At 39.6% G+C, this 19,878-nt stretch overlaps 1 protein-coding gene across 1 annotated transcript in view; it reads left to right on the forward strand.

Moving 5' to 3' along the window:
* The window catches only part of LOC131970523 (spectrin beta chain, non-erythrocytic 4-like), a 115,131-nt gene that overhangs the window by 27,651 nt on the left and 67,602 nt on the right, over positions 1-19,878 (forward strand). Inside the window, exons 7-20 of the mRNA XM_059331940.1 lie at positions 44-159; positions 349-461; positions 663-850; positions 3,107-3,224; positions 4,228-4,386; positions 6,394-6,696; positions 8,022-8,172; positions 8,904-9,040; positions 10,127-10,276; positions 11,028-11,396; positions 12,992-13,206; positions 14,232-14,369; positions 17,434-17,674; positions 19,354-19,512. Of these exons, the coding sequence (XP_059187923.1) occupies positions 44-159; positions 349-461; positions 663-850; positions 3,107-3,224; positions 4,228-4,386; positions 6,394-6,696; positions 8,022-8,172; positions 8,904-9,040; positions 10,127-10,276; positions 11,028-11,396; positions 12,992-13,206; positions 14,232-14,369; positions 17,434-17,674; positions 19,354-19,512 (2,557 nt within the window). The remainder of the gene's footprint in view (positions 1-43; positions 160-348; positions 462-662; positions 851-3,106; positions 3,225-4,227; positions 4,387-6,393; positions 6,697-8,021; positions 8,173-8,903; positions 9,041-10,126; positions 10,277-11,027; positions 11,397-12,991; positions 13,207-14,231; positions 14,370-17,433; positions 17,675-19,353; positions 19,513-19,878) is intronic.

Below are 19,878 nucleotides of genomic sequence, written 5' to 3' on the forward strand. Positions count from 1 at the left end.
TCCAAACATTACAAATACTGTTTCATCATGTTGTGTCCTCAAGACCGGACTTGATAGAGTTCCACAAGCTGACGCGGTCCAATGCAACCCACAACCTCCAGCAAGCCTTTAACATCGCTGAGCAGAACCTAGGCCTCACCAAACTCCTGGACCCTGAGGGTGAGTGTTTTGGTGTCCACATTGCATCAGCATTATCCATAATATGTATATGTATATGTATATGCATGTATATTAGTTAGAGCCTATATGCATGTATGTGTAAAAAAAAAAATATATATATATATATATATATATGTATATATACATGCATATAGGCTCTAACTAATGTCAAACCTCCCTCCTCTGCAGATGTGAACACAGAGAACCCAGATGAAAAGTCAATCATCACCTACGTGGTCTCCTACTACCACTACTTCTCCAAGATGAAGGCTCTTATTGTGGAAGGCAAGAGGGTTGGCAAGGTAACAGATTTGTTCAGATTTGCACACTTACACATAGACACTCTCAGCTAAAACAGATACAGATTAATCAAAATGTGCAGGGGCTTAAAAAATACAGAAATGTAGAAGTATCATCATTCAAACTGTCTTTCTCTCCTCTTGTTCCTGTATCCCATTCTTCCTCTGAATCGGCTCCTTCTTGTCTCTGTCTGTCTGACTCAGGTACTAGACAATTGTATTGAGGCAGAAAAGATCGTCAACCGCTACGAGGCTCTGGCATCAGACCTGCTGGACTGGATAGAAAAGACCATCGCTGTCATCAGCAACCAGAAGTTTGCAAACTCGCTGACCGGAGTTCAGCAGCAGCTACAGGCCTTCACAACCTACTGCACCATAGAGAAGCCCATCAAGTATGTTTGTGAACTTTTAAAATGGCATCTTGATATTTTATTTTCATTTTGTGTAATTATATAGTATACACGAACACATGCATACCCTATACTACAGAATATTTACTGTAGTCATTCAGTACGTTTACATGACACTTGAAAAAAACAAATTATTGCCTTAATCTGACTATAACTGGACAACTGAAGTGCTTGCAACAGCTTTTTGAGGGGGCATTTTGTGGCGTCTTCGCCTCTTCTTTTTGTTTTCAACACAAACCACTGCACACACTAGAGCAGTTGGAGCCAAAAGCTGCTTCTCCTCCATTTAGTAAGTTTTTACTAAGAGCATGATGGAAAAACTGCTAAAAGAATCTAGTTGTAGTCTTGTAAATAGTTTCCCTGCTAGATTAACAGTCTGTCTAAAATCTCAGTGTGAGACTAGACTGGGACTAGAAACTCTAAACACTTGTCTTTAGATGTGAGCAGGTGTGAGCTGATAGTTTTCCAGGAGTCTTTTCCGAATCTTTTCAAAGTCTTCTGGTGTATAGGGAGCATTACTGTGTGTAAATTAATAGATACATGAAACACACTGGAGAGAGACTGCCACTGAGCCTGGATCCTTTTGTCCAGCATCATCAGGATCAGCATTACCATCAGCCCAGTACTACAGTCATGGCCCTCTGGGCTCTGGGAGTACACTGGCAGCTATGATGACACCCACAGACACACACACACACACACACACACACACACACATGCTCACACAGACTATGATACAATATGTCTTGTTACACTCTGAGTTAATGTCCAGCTGACCGGCTCTGGGTGATTCAAGTGTTTGTACTCGCTGCCAACAGTTGATTTATGACTTCTCCAACATGCAACATGCAAACACACACACGCACCAATCCTACAAATTCTACACAGACACAGTCCAACACTGGCATACTTCTTTGTTTAATGAGCCTTCATTTTGAGATGTGCTGCCAGCAGCATAGTGCTGTTGTCTTCAATATGTCAACTTCTCAGCATTTCTAAAGAACAGACTTAATGACCCTGCAGTTTTGTTTTATCCAGCGAGATTTAAAAAGTTTCACATGTCCGACAATCAGAATCAGAAGCCTTTATTGTCATTGCACAGAGTAACAAGTACTAGTACAACGAAATTAGCCATCAACCCGTCCAAATGTATAAAACACACATACAATATGACAGAGGTGGACAGGACAGGAAGACAGAGATGAAAGAAAAGAAATACAGCACAATGTGAGGAGAGGAAAGGAGGAAAAAACAATGAAAAAAACCTCAGCAACATAAGCACATACAAAATACACTTCACAACATGAACAGACTAATGACATGCCACAGGGGAGAGACGGGGGGCAGCATAGTCAAGCAGCCATCCGGTGTCTAAAAACCAGATAAAAACACTAAATCTGAGGGAAATGATCTTGCTGCATGGACAGATAATTTCACTTGACAAGATTTCTTAAATTAAGATTATTAAATCTAGAAATAAGCATGTTGAACACTTAAAATAAGAACACTTCTAAATCTAAAGTTTTTTGTATCTTGGTAAGAAACAAATAATTGTCAGGTCACTCTGCTCGGGCCAGTTCATCGCTGCTGGCAGCTTTAATTTATCTTGTTTTTAAGAGTCAATTTCTTATTTTAAGCGTTCAACATGCTTATTTCTAGATTGAATAATCTTAATTTAAGAAATCTCATCAAGTGAAATTATCTGTCCATGCAGCAAGATCATTTCCCTCAGATTTAGTGTTTTTATCTTGTTTTTAGACACCTTTTTAGCAGTGTAGCTCATAGATTGCATGCTTCTCAGTTTTTCCCATCCATGTTCATGTGCACCTTTCTATTGTAAATAACAAGGTTCCTTCATGTCTTTTGTAAAAAAAAAGATACATTTTTCCATCTAGTGGCTCTTAATTTGTTCATAAATGTGATATTGGTCCAAAGCAGCATTAAATACTCTTTGGAGTATAAGACAACCGCAGAGTGATAAAAGCAATGAAAACTGGACAGCAGTGTAGCAGAGTGGCCTCAGACCTCCCTGTCAGCTACCAGTCATGCTGGTAATGTGTCCTTGAAAGAGACACTGAAGCCCTGATCAACTTTGTGGCTGCAGCTTTTTCTTAAAAAAAAAAAAAGTGAAGTATAAGTACTTTCAGCGTGTCCTACACAGGAGGGGACTGTTGAAATAGAAGATGCCATATTGTGAAACAGGATCACTAATCACACACTTTTCTGTTTCTCACTCAGGTTTCAGGAGAAGGGGAATCTTGAGGTCCTTCTGTTCACCATCCAAAGCAAGCTCAGAGCCAACAACCAGAAACCCTATGTGCCTCATGATGGGAAGCTCATCTCAGATATCAACAAGGTCATACATTCACCAGCTGGGTCCTTTTCTTTCATACACATTCATCTTTTACTTATGCGTCCAGTCTGCAAATTGCTATTAGGCTAACAGTTAGCTGTTTGTATGTGCTGCTGCTGCAGGAGGTGTTAGCTTAGCGATCTCTGTTTGTTTACAACAAGCACCGGACACTCTGTGCACAGTTAGTGATGCCGGTTAATTCACCATCACTATGTTTATGATCAGCGGAGATGCTGTGCATAATTAGCCATGCTACTTTGTTTATGATCAGCTACTGACGTTGTGCACAGTTAGCGACGGCGGCCACAGTTGATTCTCCAGTGTTTAATCCGTTGCGTATGTGATCACAGATCACAGTCCAAACTGTCACTTAGCAATTAAGAGACGATCTAAAACCATACGTCACCTCAGAGTGACGTATGGACATTTGAGAGGGCGTGGCCTGAGACTTTCCTGGTGGACACTCTTCCCCCTAAAGGAAACACGGCTTATATGACCTATACATAAACAAACAAGACCTTATTGAGAATATTTGCTATTTCTATTTAGTTATTCTTAATGCCTGTAACAGTGCCATCGGGTCGGGTTCTGAAAAAATCAGATGAAATCATGCAGGTTCTGCAGAACCACCTTTAGCTCAAAATCCAGTGATGCCCACAGTAAAAAAACCCAAATTCAGCAGGAGGTGGAAAGCTCTGTCCCTTTGACACCAACATTGAGACCTTGCTACAAACTGTCAGACTAGCTGCAGTAAAATGAAAAGGTTCTCTAATGGGAATCTGAATCTGGTGCTTAAGCAAACCCTTCGGCAACATTGAAACTCAGCACAAATTGAAAGCTCCCTATAGCTTCTTTAACAATTAAATAACGGTGGTGGGAGTGAGTTAGTGATAAATTAAAGTTTGCCATCACTCAGTTGAGAAAAAATCTGCACCTGCACCTTCCCTTATATTACAACTTTTAATAGATTTTCTTTTTCTTTCTTTTTTTCTCGTTCCCTGTCCAGGCCTGGGAGAGGCTGGAGAAGGCGGAACATGAGAGGGGCGTGGCTCTGCGCAAGGAGCTGATACGTCAGGAAAAGCTGGAGTTGCTGGCTCAGCGTTTTGACCACAAAACCACCATGAGACAAGCTTGGCTCAATGAGAACCAGAGACTTGTATCGCAGGTAGGAATACACCACTGTCTAAAAACTACACTGTAAAAAAATACCCTGTTGTTTTTACAGTAAAAATATTACTGTAAAAAGATTATTGACAAGAAAATACTTTATAAATGCTGCATAAATTAAAGATTTTACCATTTAATATTACAGTATATTTTTGTTAGAAATATGGGGCCTCATTCATGAAACGTTAGTAGATTTGTGCGTAGATTTGCACATAAAAGCCTACGCTACTAAAAACCTACTCCGGATTCATGAACGCCGCGGGAAACTCAGATCTGATCGTAAACACGTGTGTATGATCATGAATGCCAATCCATCGTAAGGTGGCAGCGCGCTCCCGATAATCAGCAATTAGCATGAACCCCGCCCATGAATTGCTAATGACCACCATATAAGGAGGTGTGTAGAGGCATCCTGTCAACCTGTCAGTCATGGCACAAAGAAAAAAAGAACGAGAAAGAAAAAATAATTTTTCCGAAGCGGAGATTGAAGTTATTTTGGGAGAAGTGGAGTCCAAAAAAAATTTTTTATTTTCATTTGTTAGTAGTGGTGTGACAGGGACAGGCAAAGCGAAAGCGTGGAGGGAGGTGACGGACGCAGTAAATGTGGTTTCTGTAGTGCAAAGAACTACGTCCGAGGTTAAACGTAAATGGTTTGACATTAAACTTGACGCAAAGAAACGCATTAGCGCACACAAAAAAAGTACATCTGCCACAGGAGGAGGACGCTCAGAGTCCAAATACCCCGTTGGTGCGCTCTACAACGGCCCGAGTAGCCGCGTGCTCCTCATTGTATGCTCCTGTGGTGTCTGCGGGCTGGCCAGTGGGGTCATAAGCCACGGCGTCAGTGGGTAACCCCTATCCCCTATGGATATAGAAAGGTAAGTCCATATATAACACACACATGTGATTATGCAGGCTATATTCTTACCAATGAGCCAGCCGTCTCTCACAGCTCCATCCTCCAAACGCGTGCCAACTGCGCAATTACGCAGGATGAATGCGTCATGCGTCCCACCGGGCCACCGTGCCACAACGTTTAACAACACACACTTTGCGTCACAGATCAGTTGCACATTCACGGAATGAAAGTTTTTCCGGTTAATGTAAGCAAATGCATCACCGGATGGAGCCTTGATGCGTACGTGTGTGCAGTCTATGGCACCGATAACACCTGGCATGTTTGCAACTGCGCTGAACCCCTGCATTACTTCTGTCTGCCGTTGTGCGCCGTATGGAAATTGGATATACTCTGGCATTAATTTAATGATACCTCTGAGAACTGCAGGCAGGATGCGTCAATTTACATAGATAATTCACAATTATGAGTTTAATCTGAATCTTAATCCCGCCAATTGCCAACTAATTTAACTAAATATGTTATATTTTTAATCGTTTGCCATGTTTATATCACATGTTTCAAAGGCATCTGCGTATTGTGTACATAACAGAACGCATTATGAATTAAAATTGTAATTTCCAACAGTGACGAGCATTATTTATATGCGTTCTTAAATTTACACAAGCACTACGTGTGGTCAGCAGCATGTGTAGATTTTGTTAGTAGCTACGAAAAGATCGGAGCTACTAAAATATTGATGAATGCGGAGATGCACGTAAATTTCCGTCTGCGAACGGTTTACACACAAATTCGTTCTGCTCACGTTTCATGAATGAGGCCCATGGTGTTTAGTACATTTAACATTTAGAAAAAGTATTTTTTACAAAAGATAAATGCAAAAATTACAGTGATGGCTTGTATATATATTACAGTATATTTTTCTTACAAACACTGTGCCAGTCAATTTTACAGTAGAGTAATGTATTTAAAAAATTTAAAAAACTGTAAAAAAAAAAATACTGTTTTGGCTGATATACATTTACAGTGTTTCATTGTTACTGAAACTGAATTAACCCATTTATCATTTTACCAACTTTAACTGTTTTGTCTCCCAGCTGTCTACACCTCACACCTTTTCCTTTCTTTTTCTTCCCTCTCTTCTTCCAGGACAATTTTGGCTATGACCTACCGGCAGTCGAGGCGGCGATGAAGAAACACGAGGCGATCGAGGCAGACATAGCCTCGTATGAAGAGCGGATCGGCGTGGTGGTGGAACTCGCTGCAGAGATGGAGGCAGAAGGTTACTACGACATTCGGCGTATCTTGGCACGAAAGGAGAACATCCTGGGCCAGTGGAGTCTGTTGAAGGAGCTGGTGGCTGGGAGGAGAACCCGGCTGGAGAAGAACCTGGCCCTGCAGAAGACTTTTCAGGACATGGTCTACATGATCGACTGGATGGAGGACACACAGGTACTGGATTAAATAAAGACAGTGGAGAGAAATAGTGGACAAGGTTAAAGATGGTCTATATAGTACAAAATGAAAAATAAAAAGGGAAGATACAAAGAAGGACCTTGGGTGAAAGTATGTTTGCATGTTTTTGATTTCTTTAAAGGTAATGAAGACATAGGGAATATAGAAAGAGAGAAAGGGGAATAATTGATACGGGAGTAGAGGAACAAAGAAATTAAACTAGTGGAAACATTCTACAACCTAAATGTATCATTGTTACGGTTGGAGGTGTGTCGTGTTTGTTTTTCTTTTCTTTTCTTGCTCCCCCAAGGCTGCACCTCCTGCTCCTCCCAGTTGCTGTGTGTTTCCAGGCGCAGCTGTGGTCGATTACTGATTAAGGGTTAAATAGACTGTAGCCTGAAGCAGACGAGGCTGGTGGGCCATTGTCGCGTTGTGAGCTGTGCTGGTTGTAGAAGTGTTGGCTGTTGGTGAAAACCCATGAGTGCTGCCTTTACTTTACTTTAATACTTTATTTTTGGATAGGGACAGTGCACATTAATGAACATCGAAAAAACATCTTTCTAAATATGCCGGATTATAGCAAAGCTGCTAGTTTGCATCCGTAGTCCCTAAAAAAATAAATACAAATATAAAAGACAGCAAGTACATTGGTAAGATACAAACAGAGGAGACAGCACACACACAACACAACACATACCAGACCCAGACAGGATATACGTAACTATGCAATAAAAAGTCATGTTCAAGGTTTTTCCTTGTTTTTTTTTAATATATTATATAACATCAATGGTTACTCCCGAACCTTAATTTGGGACGTAACATATTTGGTGGCTCGTCTGGGATCATAATTTATTAAAAAAAACAAGGAAAAACCAGGCAAGCTGAGTTAAAGAAAAATATAATTTATTTCCAGATGGTGAACACAAAACTACTATCTAACAGACAGCGTCAATAACCTAAAATATCCTCCAACTAGAGCACTCTCTGAAAACACAAACCAAAATACAGAGACCAACTGGGTTCTCCTTCCCCAGCTCCCATGCAGCACTCAGGGGTTTTCACCAACAGCCAACACTTCTACAACCGGCACAGCTCACAATGCGACGATGGCCCAGCAGCCTCGTCTGCTTCAGGCTTCAGTCTGTTTAACCCTTAATCAGTAATTGACCACAGGTGCGCCTGGAAACACACAGCAACTGGGAGGAGCAGGAGGAGGACCCTTGGGGGAACAAGAAAAGAAAAGAAAAACAAACACGACACACCTCCAACCGTAACAATAATGACATCACACATACCCCCTGTCATCTCCTGCTCTGTCTCAGGTCCAGCTTCTGTCAAAGGATTTTGGGAAGCATCTTCTGGAGGTGGACGACCTGCTGCAGAAACACAGCCTGCAGGAAGCTGACATCACAGTGCAGGCTGAGAGGGTCGAGACGCTCAACACTGCTGCACTCAAATTCACCACTATAGAGGGTGAAAAAAATTATAATAATAATAATTTTACTGTAACTGCATGTGGCAGATTTTGCACCACTCATTGAAATATGTCCAAATACTACAGGAGCACCAAGATGGAACTTATTTGACAATGCAGTTAGTCGTACATTTTACCCTTTGCAGGTGCTTTGAGAGGTTAAATGGCTGTAAAAACTGCGCAATCCTTTTGTGACTTCTCGTATCAGATTTCCATTTTGTAAACAGCGGCATACTTATATGGTGGTAATTTGACTGCAGGATGCAGAATAAAAAGTTATATTTTTAAAAGGCCATTCATCAGAATGTTACGATAAACAATTATTCGATTTGATGCATATTTTAATACAAAAGTCAACTGTGCACAATACCAACAACACTAATATAAGTAAAACAATAAGAGTAATTTGAATTGTATAAAAGAGGATTCAGTTGTTTCTGAAGTGTTTCTCAGTGCTTGTTGTCTGTCAAAGACTAAATTAAACAGGAAGGAAGCAATGATCCAGGATCCATTTCATTTAGTCAAGTACAGATGTATTTGACCTAGAGAAAACTGGAAAATAGATTTTTGGAGCTTGATATGAGTAAGATGATCCACTCAGTACACTGCAGGGTTTTTTAAATCTTTGTTTTAGCTTGTCCAGCTCAGAATACTTTACTGTAATGAATGAAGTGTTCTATCTATTGTGGGATTTCTTTATGGTCATTTACCTCATTTTGTTGTTTCCCAGGTTACCAACCGTGTGACCCGCAGGTGATCTGTAACCGTGTCAACCATGTCTCTACCTGTCTGGAGGAGCTGAAACAATTGGCCGTTAAAAGGCGAGATGAACTGGAGGAGTCAAGAACACTGTGGGCCTTCTTCCAGGTAGATCGGGTGGACTAGATGATAATGTCTGATGAATTGTTCCAGTATAACCAATCTGAAGTGCTGGTTGGATGTTTCTACTGTTAGTTTCCCAAAGAATATCCTTGGAAGCTTGATTCTTATCAGTTGCTAATTTCCAGAGATTTTTTTTCCTTGAATGACCTTCTAAATTCTTAAAAAGTGACCGTAGGGCTGGGCGATATGGCCTTTAAATCATATTGTGATATTTTTAAGCTATATTGCGATGTAGCCTAAAAATTGTTCTCCAGCATCATAATTTTCACCGAAATATGGCTCAACACCGGGGTAATTGAGATTATTATTTCATTAATTCAGAAAAACAGGCCAAATACTTATTTTTAAGAGAATGCATGATGCTTCCATACACTTTTTGTCATCTGTAAACAACTGCATTTTTTTGTAGAAATCCTGATACCTCTGTTGATCTTGTTGCCCTGTTTCCCCTTGTGCCATAAGTTAAGTTAAAAAAAAAAGAGAAAAAAAAAAGGTTCAGTTTTGCACACACACTGAAACAGCAAGCAGTAAACTTGTCCTCTGCATGTAACCCATCCTTTACACACCAGTGAACACACCAAGCTATATTACGCTCTGCAGTCCTCGACCCTCAGGTTACAAGTCCGATTCCTGACCTGTAAGCCACAATCTGCCCTGTGATAAACAAGTTAATAATGTTAGTGAATAAAAGCTTTAAGAACCAACTATGAAAGTAATGAGTGTATAATGAGAATAGTGGATCTCTTTGTCCAGAGTCACTGTTGAATCACTAATTATATTACATTACTGATTCATTGGGCTAATTCCTCTTCTGCCTTTTGGGATGTTCTCAGAAACATGCAGGAATCAGTGTTAGATGGACTTAAGGGCAGTTTGATATTTTCTTGCTTTACATAGTTTTTCTCTATGAATCTCTTTGTTTCTTTGAATTATCTTTTATCTATGGTGTGCTTATTTCTTATTTATATTGAGTCTATGCTCTTTCTGACTTTTTTATGTTTTAGAATTGGGCTATATATGTTAGATGTTAGGTGTTAAAAGTTGTTGTTTGTCTGTTTGTCGTCCTGTTAGGAGCTGGAGGAGTCGGAGGTCTGGATCAGGGAGAAGAGCTCCATCCTGGGAGCTCAGGGTTACGGGAAGGACCTGAGCAGTGTGCTGAAGTTACTACAGAAGCACAAAACTCTGGCTGGAGAACTGCTGGCTCACCGCTCGCTGCTGCAGGTGTGTGTGTTTTGTTCTGAGTGTGTGTGTGTGTGTGTGTGTGTGTGTGTGAGAACAAGCACCTGGAATACCTACAGTAGTTTCTGATCTGAACTTCATGTACTTTAGTGTATGTATGCATTTATAAGTTCCTTTTAGCTCTCCTACAACAAAAAAAAGCTTAACTTGCTAAAATATTTGAATAGTAAAAATACACACTGCCAAAAAGGTGTCTAAAAACAAGATAAAAACACTAAATCTGAGGGAAATTATCTTTCTGCATGGACAGATAATTTCACTTGACAAGATTTCTTAAATTAAGATTATTAAATCTAGAAATAAGCATGTTGAACGCTTAAAATAAGAAATTAACTCTTAAAACAAGATAAATTATCTAACACTTCTAAATCTAAAGTTGTTTTTTTTTATCTTGGTAAGAAATAAATAATTGTCAGGTCACTCTGCTCGGGCCAGTTCATCGCAGCTTTAATTTATCTTGTTTTAAGAGTTAATTTCTTATTTTAAGCATTCAACATGCTTATTTTTTAGATTTAATAATCTTAATTTAAGAAATCTTGTCAAGTGAAATTATCTGTCCATGCAGCAAGATCATTTCCCTCAGATTTAGTGTTTTTATCTTGTTTATATTGTCTTTTTTGCAGTGTTATTATATACCAGCTTTTATCAAAATAGTTTTACTTGTAGAATCTGACTCTGTAACAGAATGAAACAGTCATTTTTTAAATTGTTCCATCCTGCCCCCCTCCTCCAGAACACCATGAAGCGAGGGAAGCAGATCCTGAGCGAGAAGAGCTTCGGCACGGCGGGGATCCAGGAGCGCATCATGGAGGTGAAGGGCGAGTGGAAGAGGCTGGAGGATCAGGCAGCGCAGCGTCTCGGCCACCTGCAGGAGGCGCTAAACTTTTTTCAGTTCTCCACGGAGACGGACGACCTGGTGGCGTGGCTGCAGGACGCCTACCGCCTGGTGTCCAGCGAAGACTTTGGGCACGACGAGTACTCCACCCAGTCCCTTCTGAAGAAACACAGAGGGGTCAGCGAAGCCATCGACAAACACCGCATGCATGTAGTGACGCTGCGCAAACACATGGTGGCGCTGCCTCTGCAGTACCGGGAACAGGAGGTGAGCAGGGAGAGGACCTTTCTCTTTTTTGGTAAAATATTTTTGGTTTGTCCTGCTACATCTTTTACCCTTCTCTACTAGGGTTGTGAAGGATGAAATGATGCGACCGGACATTCGGTTAAACAAGTGAGAGATACGGCTGCATCGGTAGCAGCCGCCTAAATCGATACAAATCAGACATGAAGTCCTAGATCAGGGATGGGCAACTGGAGGCCCGGGGGCCGCATACGGCCCTCACCCTCACTTGAAGTGGCCCTCAGTACAACTACATGCATTTGAGCATGAAATCTTAAAAGTGCAGTGTAAAAATGCACAAAATTACTTCTTGCAATTTATGTTGGTCTACTGTTCTTGCACTGAAAAAAAAAGAAATCACAGTAAGTGGTTATTTTTTATTTGCTTCAAACCTTTTGTATTCCTATTTATACTGTTATACATGCATTTGAGCATGAAATATGTTAAGTTACTGCACTGTAAACATATTTAAAATTGCAGTTTCATCATATCTGTTTAAGTGCACGGTCCTATATGTGGCCCTGTGGTAGTGGCCATGAAAAATTGTGGCCCCCTGCAAAATTTGAGTTGCCCATCCCTGATCTAGATGAATCGGTTGTAGAGTTGTGCATCAGGTATCGCCAGACTTGGAATCTGTTGTGTGTCTTCACACACTTACAGTTTGCGTCTCTAAAACAACGTGAGAGCTGAAGCTGCTCATGAAACGGTTCTCACTCAACTCCATGAGTCTCTCCGGTCTCTTCCAAGTCTTTTATTTTGCCTCCCCGCTTCCCTCACTGAGCCTTCCACTTGGGTCACTTGTGAAACGTTTTAAGAGACATGAGACGTCCTTTATTTCCTCCAAAGTGTCACATGGAGCGACGTCCGTTTCTATTGACGGCGGCAGATCACAGCTGGATCAGCTGTCAGTCACTTTAACAGCTGTACACATGTAGTAATAACAATAATAATAAAGTGTTTTCTCTGTTTAGCAAACAGCTGCACATGAATAACAAGCTGCATTCTGTATTTATATGTGAACTGTGTCCTGCTCAGGGGCACGGGAAACCCTTTATATTATATTATTTATTTATTAGCCTATTATTTGCGTTTGTATATAGACTATCCTGGTGATAAATTAAATATTTAATATCCCAGAACATGATTGTGTCTGCTGAAGACCGGCCAATGTTTTATTAGGTTAGATGATAAAGGTAAAATGTAAATGATGTCACTCAGATCAAACCTGCACTCAGTAATGATCAGCCTCACGTGACTGAATGAAAATGACAAAAAAAAGCTTCTAGAACGATCTTTCTTTTTTATTTATTATAAATGTAGAAAGATGTTTGTGGTCTTTTTGTTGTTCAGACACACAATAACACAGATTTTTAACTCCATGGCGAATCAGAAGATAAATAAAATGTAAAACTTGTGAGTGACACACTATAAAATATCTACAACAAATATTAACCGTAGAATCAAATCGTATCGTTCTCACACTGTATCTATGCGAATTGAATCGGTTTGTAATAAAAGTATATTGTTTTTGAATCGAATCGTAAACTGTGTATTCTGTCTCCTCCCTCTCCTCTCTGCAGGAGGTGCAGATGCGTATGGGAGAGGTGGAGCAGCTGTATACGGAGGTGGCGGAGGTGGCGGTGCTCAGACAGCAGTGGCTCCACGATGCCCTCGCCGTCTACCGAATGTTCAGCGAGGTGAACGCCTGTGAGTTGTGGATCGATGAGAAGGAGCAGTGGTTGGAAAAGATGGAGATCCCAGAAAGACTGGAGGACGTGGAGATGGTGGCACACAGGTGAGGAGAAGGGAGAGGAGAGGAGAGGAGAGGAGAGGAGAGTGTTTGTGTGCAAGTTTCTGATCCACGCAAGTCCTCTTAACCCAGGGGCCGGCAGCCTTTATGGGCAAAAGGGCCACTGTTGGTCGAAAAATGGGAAAAAATGTCGTAATGGAGCCAAAAACCTTTTTTTAAGCTTCACAATGACGATAAAACAGCCGACTAAGTATTTTTTTAGTTTATTTTAGTTTAGCTTTTTTTATTTCCAACATGTGCCAGTAAAACAACAAAGTAAACTGAAAAACAAACAAATCCAATGAGAATAATCAAAACAACAATAGCAATAGTCAAAACAAAAGCAATAATGTGAACGCAACATGTCCGAAAAGGAGTAGGATGAAGCATATGCTTATTTAAACCTTCTCCACTACTCAGTTAACTTTTTTTCCCCCTAAACATACATATTTACATAATACATATATACAAAAAAATAGAAAATAAATAGATTAAATAAACAAATACATAAATCATTTATCATTTATAAAAAGTCTTAACTTGCCTACCGGCTTTACTAATAATAGGTCATAATGAGCATTTATTAATATTATTTAGTCAGAAAGCAGTGAGAACCAAAGTGCAAATAAGAAGCTTGACACTAAAGAAATATCTCAGGAGATTTGGAATTGAAAGCTACTCTAGCTAGGGAAACTTAAAACTAGACTTGAAGTTGGCAAAATTTAAAAGTTAAGGTAGACTTTTGTAAGCTATGATGCACATTTAGTTTGACCAAAAAGTAAATAAAAAAAATGCCGTATAAAAGCTGCCCATTTTGACAATCATCTGGTATAACTGATACGATTGGCTAAGAGCTACGTACAGACGCTATGATAGACCTTCGTAGCGGCCAATAAACGGCTCTGGACGATCGTAAACCACGCCTCCTCTACGGAAAGATGAATAGGTGGTCTCCAGACTATATCTCATTTGTGATACAGTCTGGCGTTATGACTTTGTCACATTGTATCCAACAATTCTCTTTGTTGTAGGTTTGAGAGCCTGGACCAGGAGATGAACAGCCTGATGGGAAGGATTCTGGATGTGAACCAGATCGTTCAGCAGCTCCTGGATGGAGGTCATCCCTCATCTACGGAGGTCAGAGGTTGTCAGGATCACCTCAACTCCAGGTACTAAAAGAAAATCCACCTCAACAGCTACAAGCTTACACATCAAACCCATCAAACATGTTTGATATTTGCATCTGTAACATTAAGATTATGTCTGGAAACCCCTCGCACGACTGAATAATCGGAGCAGATAATCGGTTCAGATCAGGTTCAGGCCCAAAATCTGCCCAATTAACCTTCAGTGAGGCCAACATTACACAGATGTTAAAGTGACACTGGTACCAGAGAGTCATATTATTAATAATAATGATAGCTTTATTTATATAGCACCTTTTGGACATAAAATGATGCTCAAAGTGTTAGATGGTATGGCATTAAAAAAAAAAGAACAATAGAAAAAATACACGTAGGTTTTCTACTAATTTTTAAAAATGTCAACAGAGCTTTTCTAATGTAGATGGGCAGAATGTTCCACAGTCTTGGATTGTAGTAACTAAAACGATTCTCCTTATTGTTTTGTTGGCTCTTTTACAGTTAGAGAGTTAAACAGTTAAAATGCCAGAAAGCATCAGAAGACCTAAATTAATGTCTCCCAAACTTATATCTAGAAATAAATTAAATAATGTTCATATACTGTGCTGTATATGAAAAGCAGCCTTTCTATTGACTACCAGTAGGGAGGAGGAGTAGGTGGGAGGAGGACTGACACGCAAAGAAAAAGAGAGATGGCGAGGGAGAGAAATTTTGTGGGGTTGTGAAATTATTCAGAGGAATTGATGATTTTTTGTAATTGTCTTTTGACGAGCGCCTCGTGTCCTGTCAGCTGCTGTCTCAGTAAAAGGCTGAACTCCTACCTGCTTTCTCATCTTTTTAGAGTCAGTGCTTATAGAGTTATAAATATCAAATATAAGCAGTATCTCTTCCAGTGTTTCTCTCTCTGTTCAGCCGGTTCTTTACGCTAACGCCCGGCCAGGTCGACCCTGAGACGGGCAGCTTGTTTATCCGTGTCACTCATATTCTCTGACCACTGTTGCGTCTGGCAGCAGAGTCCATGATGGCCGTGTGTCTCTGAGTCTTGTGACCTTGGCACATGGTGTCGGTCTCAGGGTGACCATCTGTGCTGGCTGCCTCCGTCAAGACAAAGCCAGCCGAGAGCAGAAATTAGAAGAAAATATACAAAATAAACACTTCTCAAATAAACACGCCTTCTCTGGAATTAAAATTCTGGGTAACACTTTACGATAACCAACTAAATATGGCTAAGATTAAAATGCAAAGAAGTTAGTATCAAGATCATTTTATCAAGAAATCTTTAATAAAAACAACGGATGTTTATTTTTTGTATTTGTAAGTATCGTAGTAAGATCATTTTACATAGAAGTATACAGGTTGTTTTATCAGATTTGAGGAATCGTTTGTAAATATTCATTTGGTACATACTTTTGGTTTAAAAACGACACATACAGTCATGGAAAAAATTTTAGACCAATTTTTTTCTTCAATTTCTTGTTCATTTTAATGGCTGGTACAACTAAAGGTACATTTGTTTGGACAAATATAATGATAATAATAATGATAATAATGCATTTTATTTACAGGCGCCTTTCAGGACTCTCAAGGTCACCTTACAATAAAACAATTTGACAACAAATTTGTTTTGATAACAAATTTGTTTTTGATAACAACAAAATAGCTCATAAGAGTTTAATTTAAGAGATGATATCTAGACATTTAACATGGTTTTATTGATAATAACCAATATCATTATCAAGAAAACCATGGAAATTGTCTAGATATCAGCTTAATTAATTTGTTTATGTGTAGACTGAGTTTGGGTAAGGTGATCCATTGCTGCTTCACTACACACACATAAACATGTTTTGTTTCATTTCATTCACCATGTTGAATCTATAAGACGACTGTTGCAGCTCTGAGGTCAGCGAGCTGTTTTCCTGATTCCTGCTGAGCTCTGTCTGCCATTACCTCACTACAGTCACAAGGATCTCTGTGTGTGTGCATCTGTGCATGTGTGTGTTTCTTGGCTGAATGGGTGTGTATTGAGACCTGCTGGTCTGGATCAGAATTAGAAGAACATATTGCATGACGATATAGTGAGCAGACAAGGCCTGGGCTGCAACCACAGCAGAGCAGAGAACAAACAAAATCAACTGTCAGGGCAACATAATAATGAGATAGTTATAATAACTACAACATTTTTTTAAAGAATTTTGAGTGTGCTTGACTCTGGACCGTGACTCTCACTCTTACATTATTAGATTACGATTTGAACTACGGTTTGATTGCGGTTTTCAAAATGGAAAAGAGGAGAAAGTCATGTAAGATAATAATGCAGGTGTTGGTGTGTGTGTGTGTGTGTGAGTGTCTGTCTCTGTGTGTGAGATAATAAGAAAAAAGTAAAAGTCAAAATGAGAAGAAAAAAGTAAAAATGACGAGAATAAAATCAAAATAAGGAAAATAAAGTCAAAAATTACAAGAAAGAAGTTGAAATTATGAGAATAAAGTAAAAATAACGAGAAAAAAGTCAAAATTAGAAGAAAAAAGTCAAAATGAGAAAATAAGTCAGCAGATCAATGTGAGTGAGAAGATCAATTTTCCTACGTTTCTATGTATAAATTATTTCTGTAGAGTGGTATCTGCGGCCTCGAGCACAGTTTCCAAATTTATTTTTTTGACAAACTTTTCTCTCCCTCTGCACTCTAGCGATCATGTCATCACTCTAGCCTCTCCATAGGGTAACATTGGGGGGATTTTTTGGCGTGTTTTTGCCGAATAATTTGAAAACCATTTGTCATAGTCATAGCACACTTGTCATGGTCGAGCCGGTCGATTTGATACCTTTTTTAGTATATGTGCGACCAAAACTCTGGGAGGATTAGTCGACCGAAAAAAACACGGAAGAAACGGAAGAATAAGACATAAGCCCGGTGAATAACATATAGAGTGCTTTTTCAAGCACACTCAATAAACCATAGGTGTAACAAGTCCCAATTAATCCAGACATCTTCAACATCATACACTTCTTCTTTTCCCTACTGGACTCTGTTTGATTTAGCCCTCAGCCACATTTCAGCATCCCTCTCTCCTGTCTGTCACATGGTACCAGGTGGAACAGCATCGTGGAGCTGGTGGAGCAGAAGAAAGATCAGCTGGAGTCAATGTTACGCCTGCAGAACTACCTGCTGGAGTGTGCCGAGATCAAGTCCCAGATCCAGGACAAGAGAAAAGCCATCGATGCCACTCAGTACGTGGGCAGTGACCTCGGTGGAGTCCTGGCTCTGCAGAGACGCCTCTCAACCATGGAGGGGGCCCTGTCTGTCCTGGAACCCAAACTCCTCCATCTACAGGTAGGGAATCATGGTACACTGCAAAAAGCCATCTCTCAAAAAAAGAAGAAAAAGAGTACAAAAATTAGGTGTATTTTGCTTAAAAATAGCAAAATTATCTGCCAATGGAACAAGAAAATTAGTCTTGGCAAGACTTTCCAAAACAAGTGAAACTATCTAATCCTAACAAACCCAAAAATACCTTAGAATTTGTGAATTCTAACTAATAACAAGTGATTTTTTAAAAGTGATCATGTTAAATGTTTAAATATCAAGTGTCAGTTTACAGCTATGTGCCAATGTACTAGTTAATACACACTACACAACAATACACACTTCTATTGTTTCATTGATAATAAAATAATTGATTCCATCTGGCTGCTTGTTTAAAGTATGTGAAGAGGTCAAATTATGTCAAATTTATGATTTCTTAGTTATGCTTGAAATAAGAAATTATTACTTTGAAATAGCAGTTTTATACTTGTAAGTGTTGATGAAACAGCTTTGTAACTGTTGATATTCTAGTTTCCAGCATGTATTTACTCAGTAAAGGTCATAAAATCTCAGTAACAAGCTGTAATATCTGATTTAGATAATTAAGGACCAAAACACTTAAAACAAGTGAAACAGTCGAACATAAAAGATGCTGACTAAGAAGAACTATCTTATCAGACAAAAAATAAGCATATATCCCCTTGATCTAAGATATTTAATCTGACTTAGATTTGCAGTTTTTGCAGTGTATAACTACATTGACTATACAAACGTTCAAATATAATAATAATAATAACTTTATTTATATAGCACCTTTTAAAAACAGCAGTTTACAAAGTGCTTGGACAGAGAGAGTTAATCACAAGGAGAATGACGCCATAACTCTAAAAACTATTCTGACATTAAAAGAAAAACAATAAGAGGCAGAGCAGGAAAAATCACAAGACATTCTCACATACACAGAAAATAAAAGGGTAAAAGGAGTAAAAAAGCAAAAAGTGAAGAAGTAAAAAGGAGTGGCGAGATAGACAGCATTACATAAAAGCAAGTCTATAAATGCGGGTTTTAAGAAGTGATTTAACAGAAGTTAGTGACTCTGAGCGCCTTATCTCCTCGGGCAGCTCATTCCAGAGTCTCCAGGGTCTCTGGTGGAGAAAGCCCGCTCCCCTTTGGTTTTAGTTTAGACTTTGGAACGGTCAGAAGGAGCCGAGGATCTGAGGACGCGGGTCGGCTAATATATAGTTAATAATTCTGTTAAATAGCTAAGAGCCAGACCTAAAAGAGCTTTAAAAGTGATCAGTAAAATCTTAAAATCAATCCTGAAACAAACAGGGAGCCAGGGTAAAGAAGCTAAAATCAGGTGAGGTGATGTCGTCTGTTAAAACCGGTAAGAAGCCGAGCTGCTGAACCAGCTGGAGGAGAGAAAGGGATTCTGGGAGATGAGGAGAGGAGGGTGTCTAACCCTAACCCTAACCCTAACCCTAGAGGGAGTTACAGTAATCTAAACGGGAGAATATGAGAGTATGAATGACTTTCTCCAGGTCAGAGGGTAACAACATGGGTTTGATTTTGGAGATGGAGCGTAAATGGAAATAAACAGGACTGAACAACTTTTCTGATGTGTCGGTCAAAAGTGAGACTTTTACATTATTGAAGGGTAAACTGTGTTATATCAACACTTTTCTTTTTCTTGTCTGGTGGTGTAGGAAGAGGCGGAGCATCTGGCCACTGCTCACCAATGTCGGGCCATGGAGGTTCTGGTGCCGTTTGATGGCATCAGTGTGGAGTGGGAGGAGCTGAAACGCACCCTGCAAGGCTGTGAGGACTCGCTGATGGTGGCTAGCAGGCTGCAGAGCTTCATACAGGTACATAGAGAGTTCATACATCAGGACAAAATATATTACTCCATCCCAGTAATACTGGAATGTAGCTGACACAACAAATGAAGTCACATTTCAACTAAATGAGCTTAACAATGTAAAATTGTTGCTTTTTATCATACAGACAGAAAATTGTGGTGGAGAAAAAGGTTGTATTAGGATACAGATTTTATTTCTGAAGGCTAAGAAATAACATCTTGACACAGTAATCTGGAAACAACTCTCATAATCTGCCTTTTATCTCACTCTGCAAAAAGGAAAGCATTTTCCCACACAGAAAACCCATCATATGGTGATGTAGTCGGTCTGGTCTAATACCTGGTTCTGCTACAATCTCTGCGTTGTCTTTAT

This window comes from Centropristis striata, chromosome 4, assembly GCF_030273125.1.
Source record: "Centropristis striata isolate RG_2023a ecotype Rhode Island chromosome 4, C.striata_1.0, whole genome shotgun sequence".
Taxonomy (NCBI): domain Eukaryota; kingdom Metazoa; phylum Chordata; class Actinopteri; order Perciformes; family Serranidae; genus Centropristis; species Centropristis striata.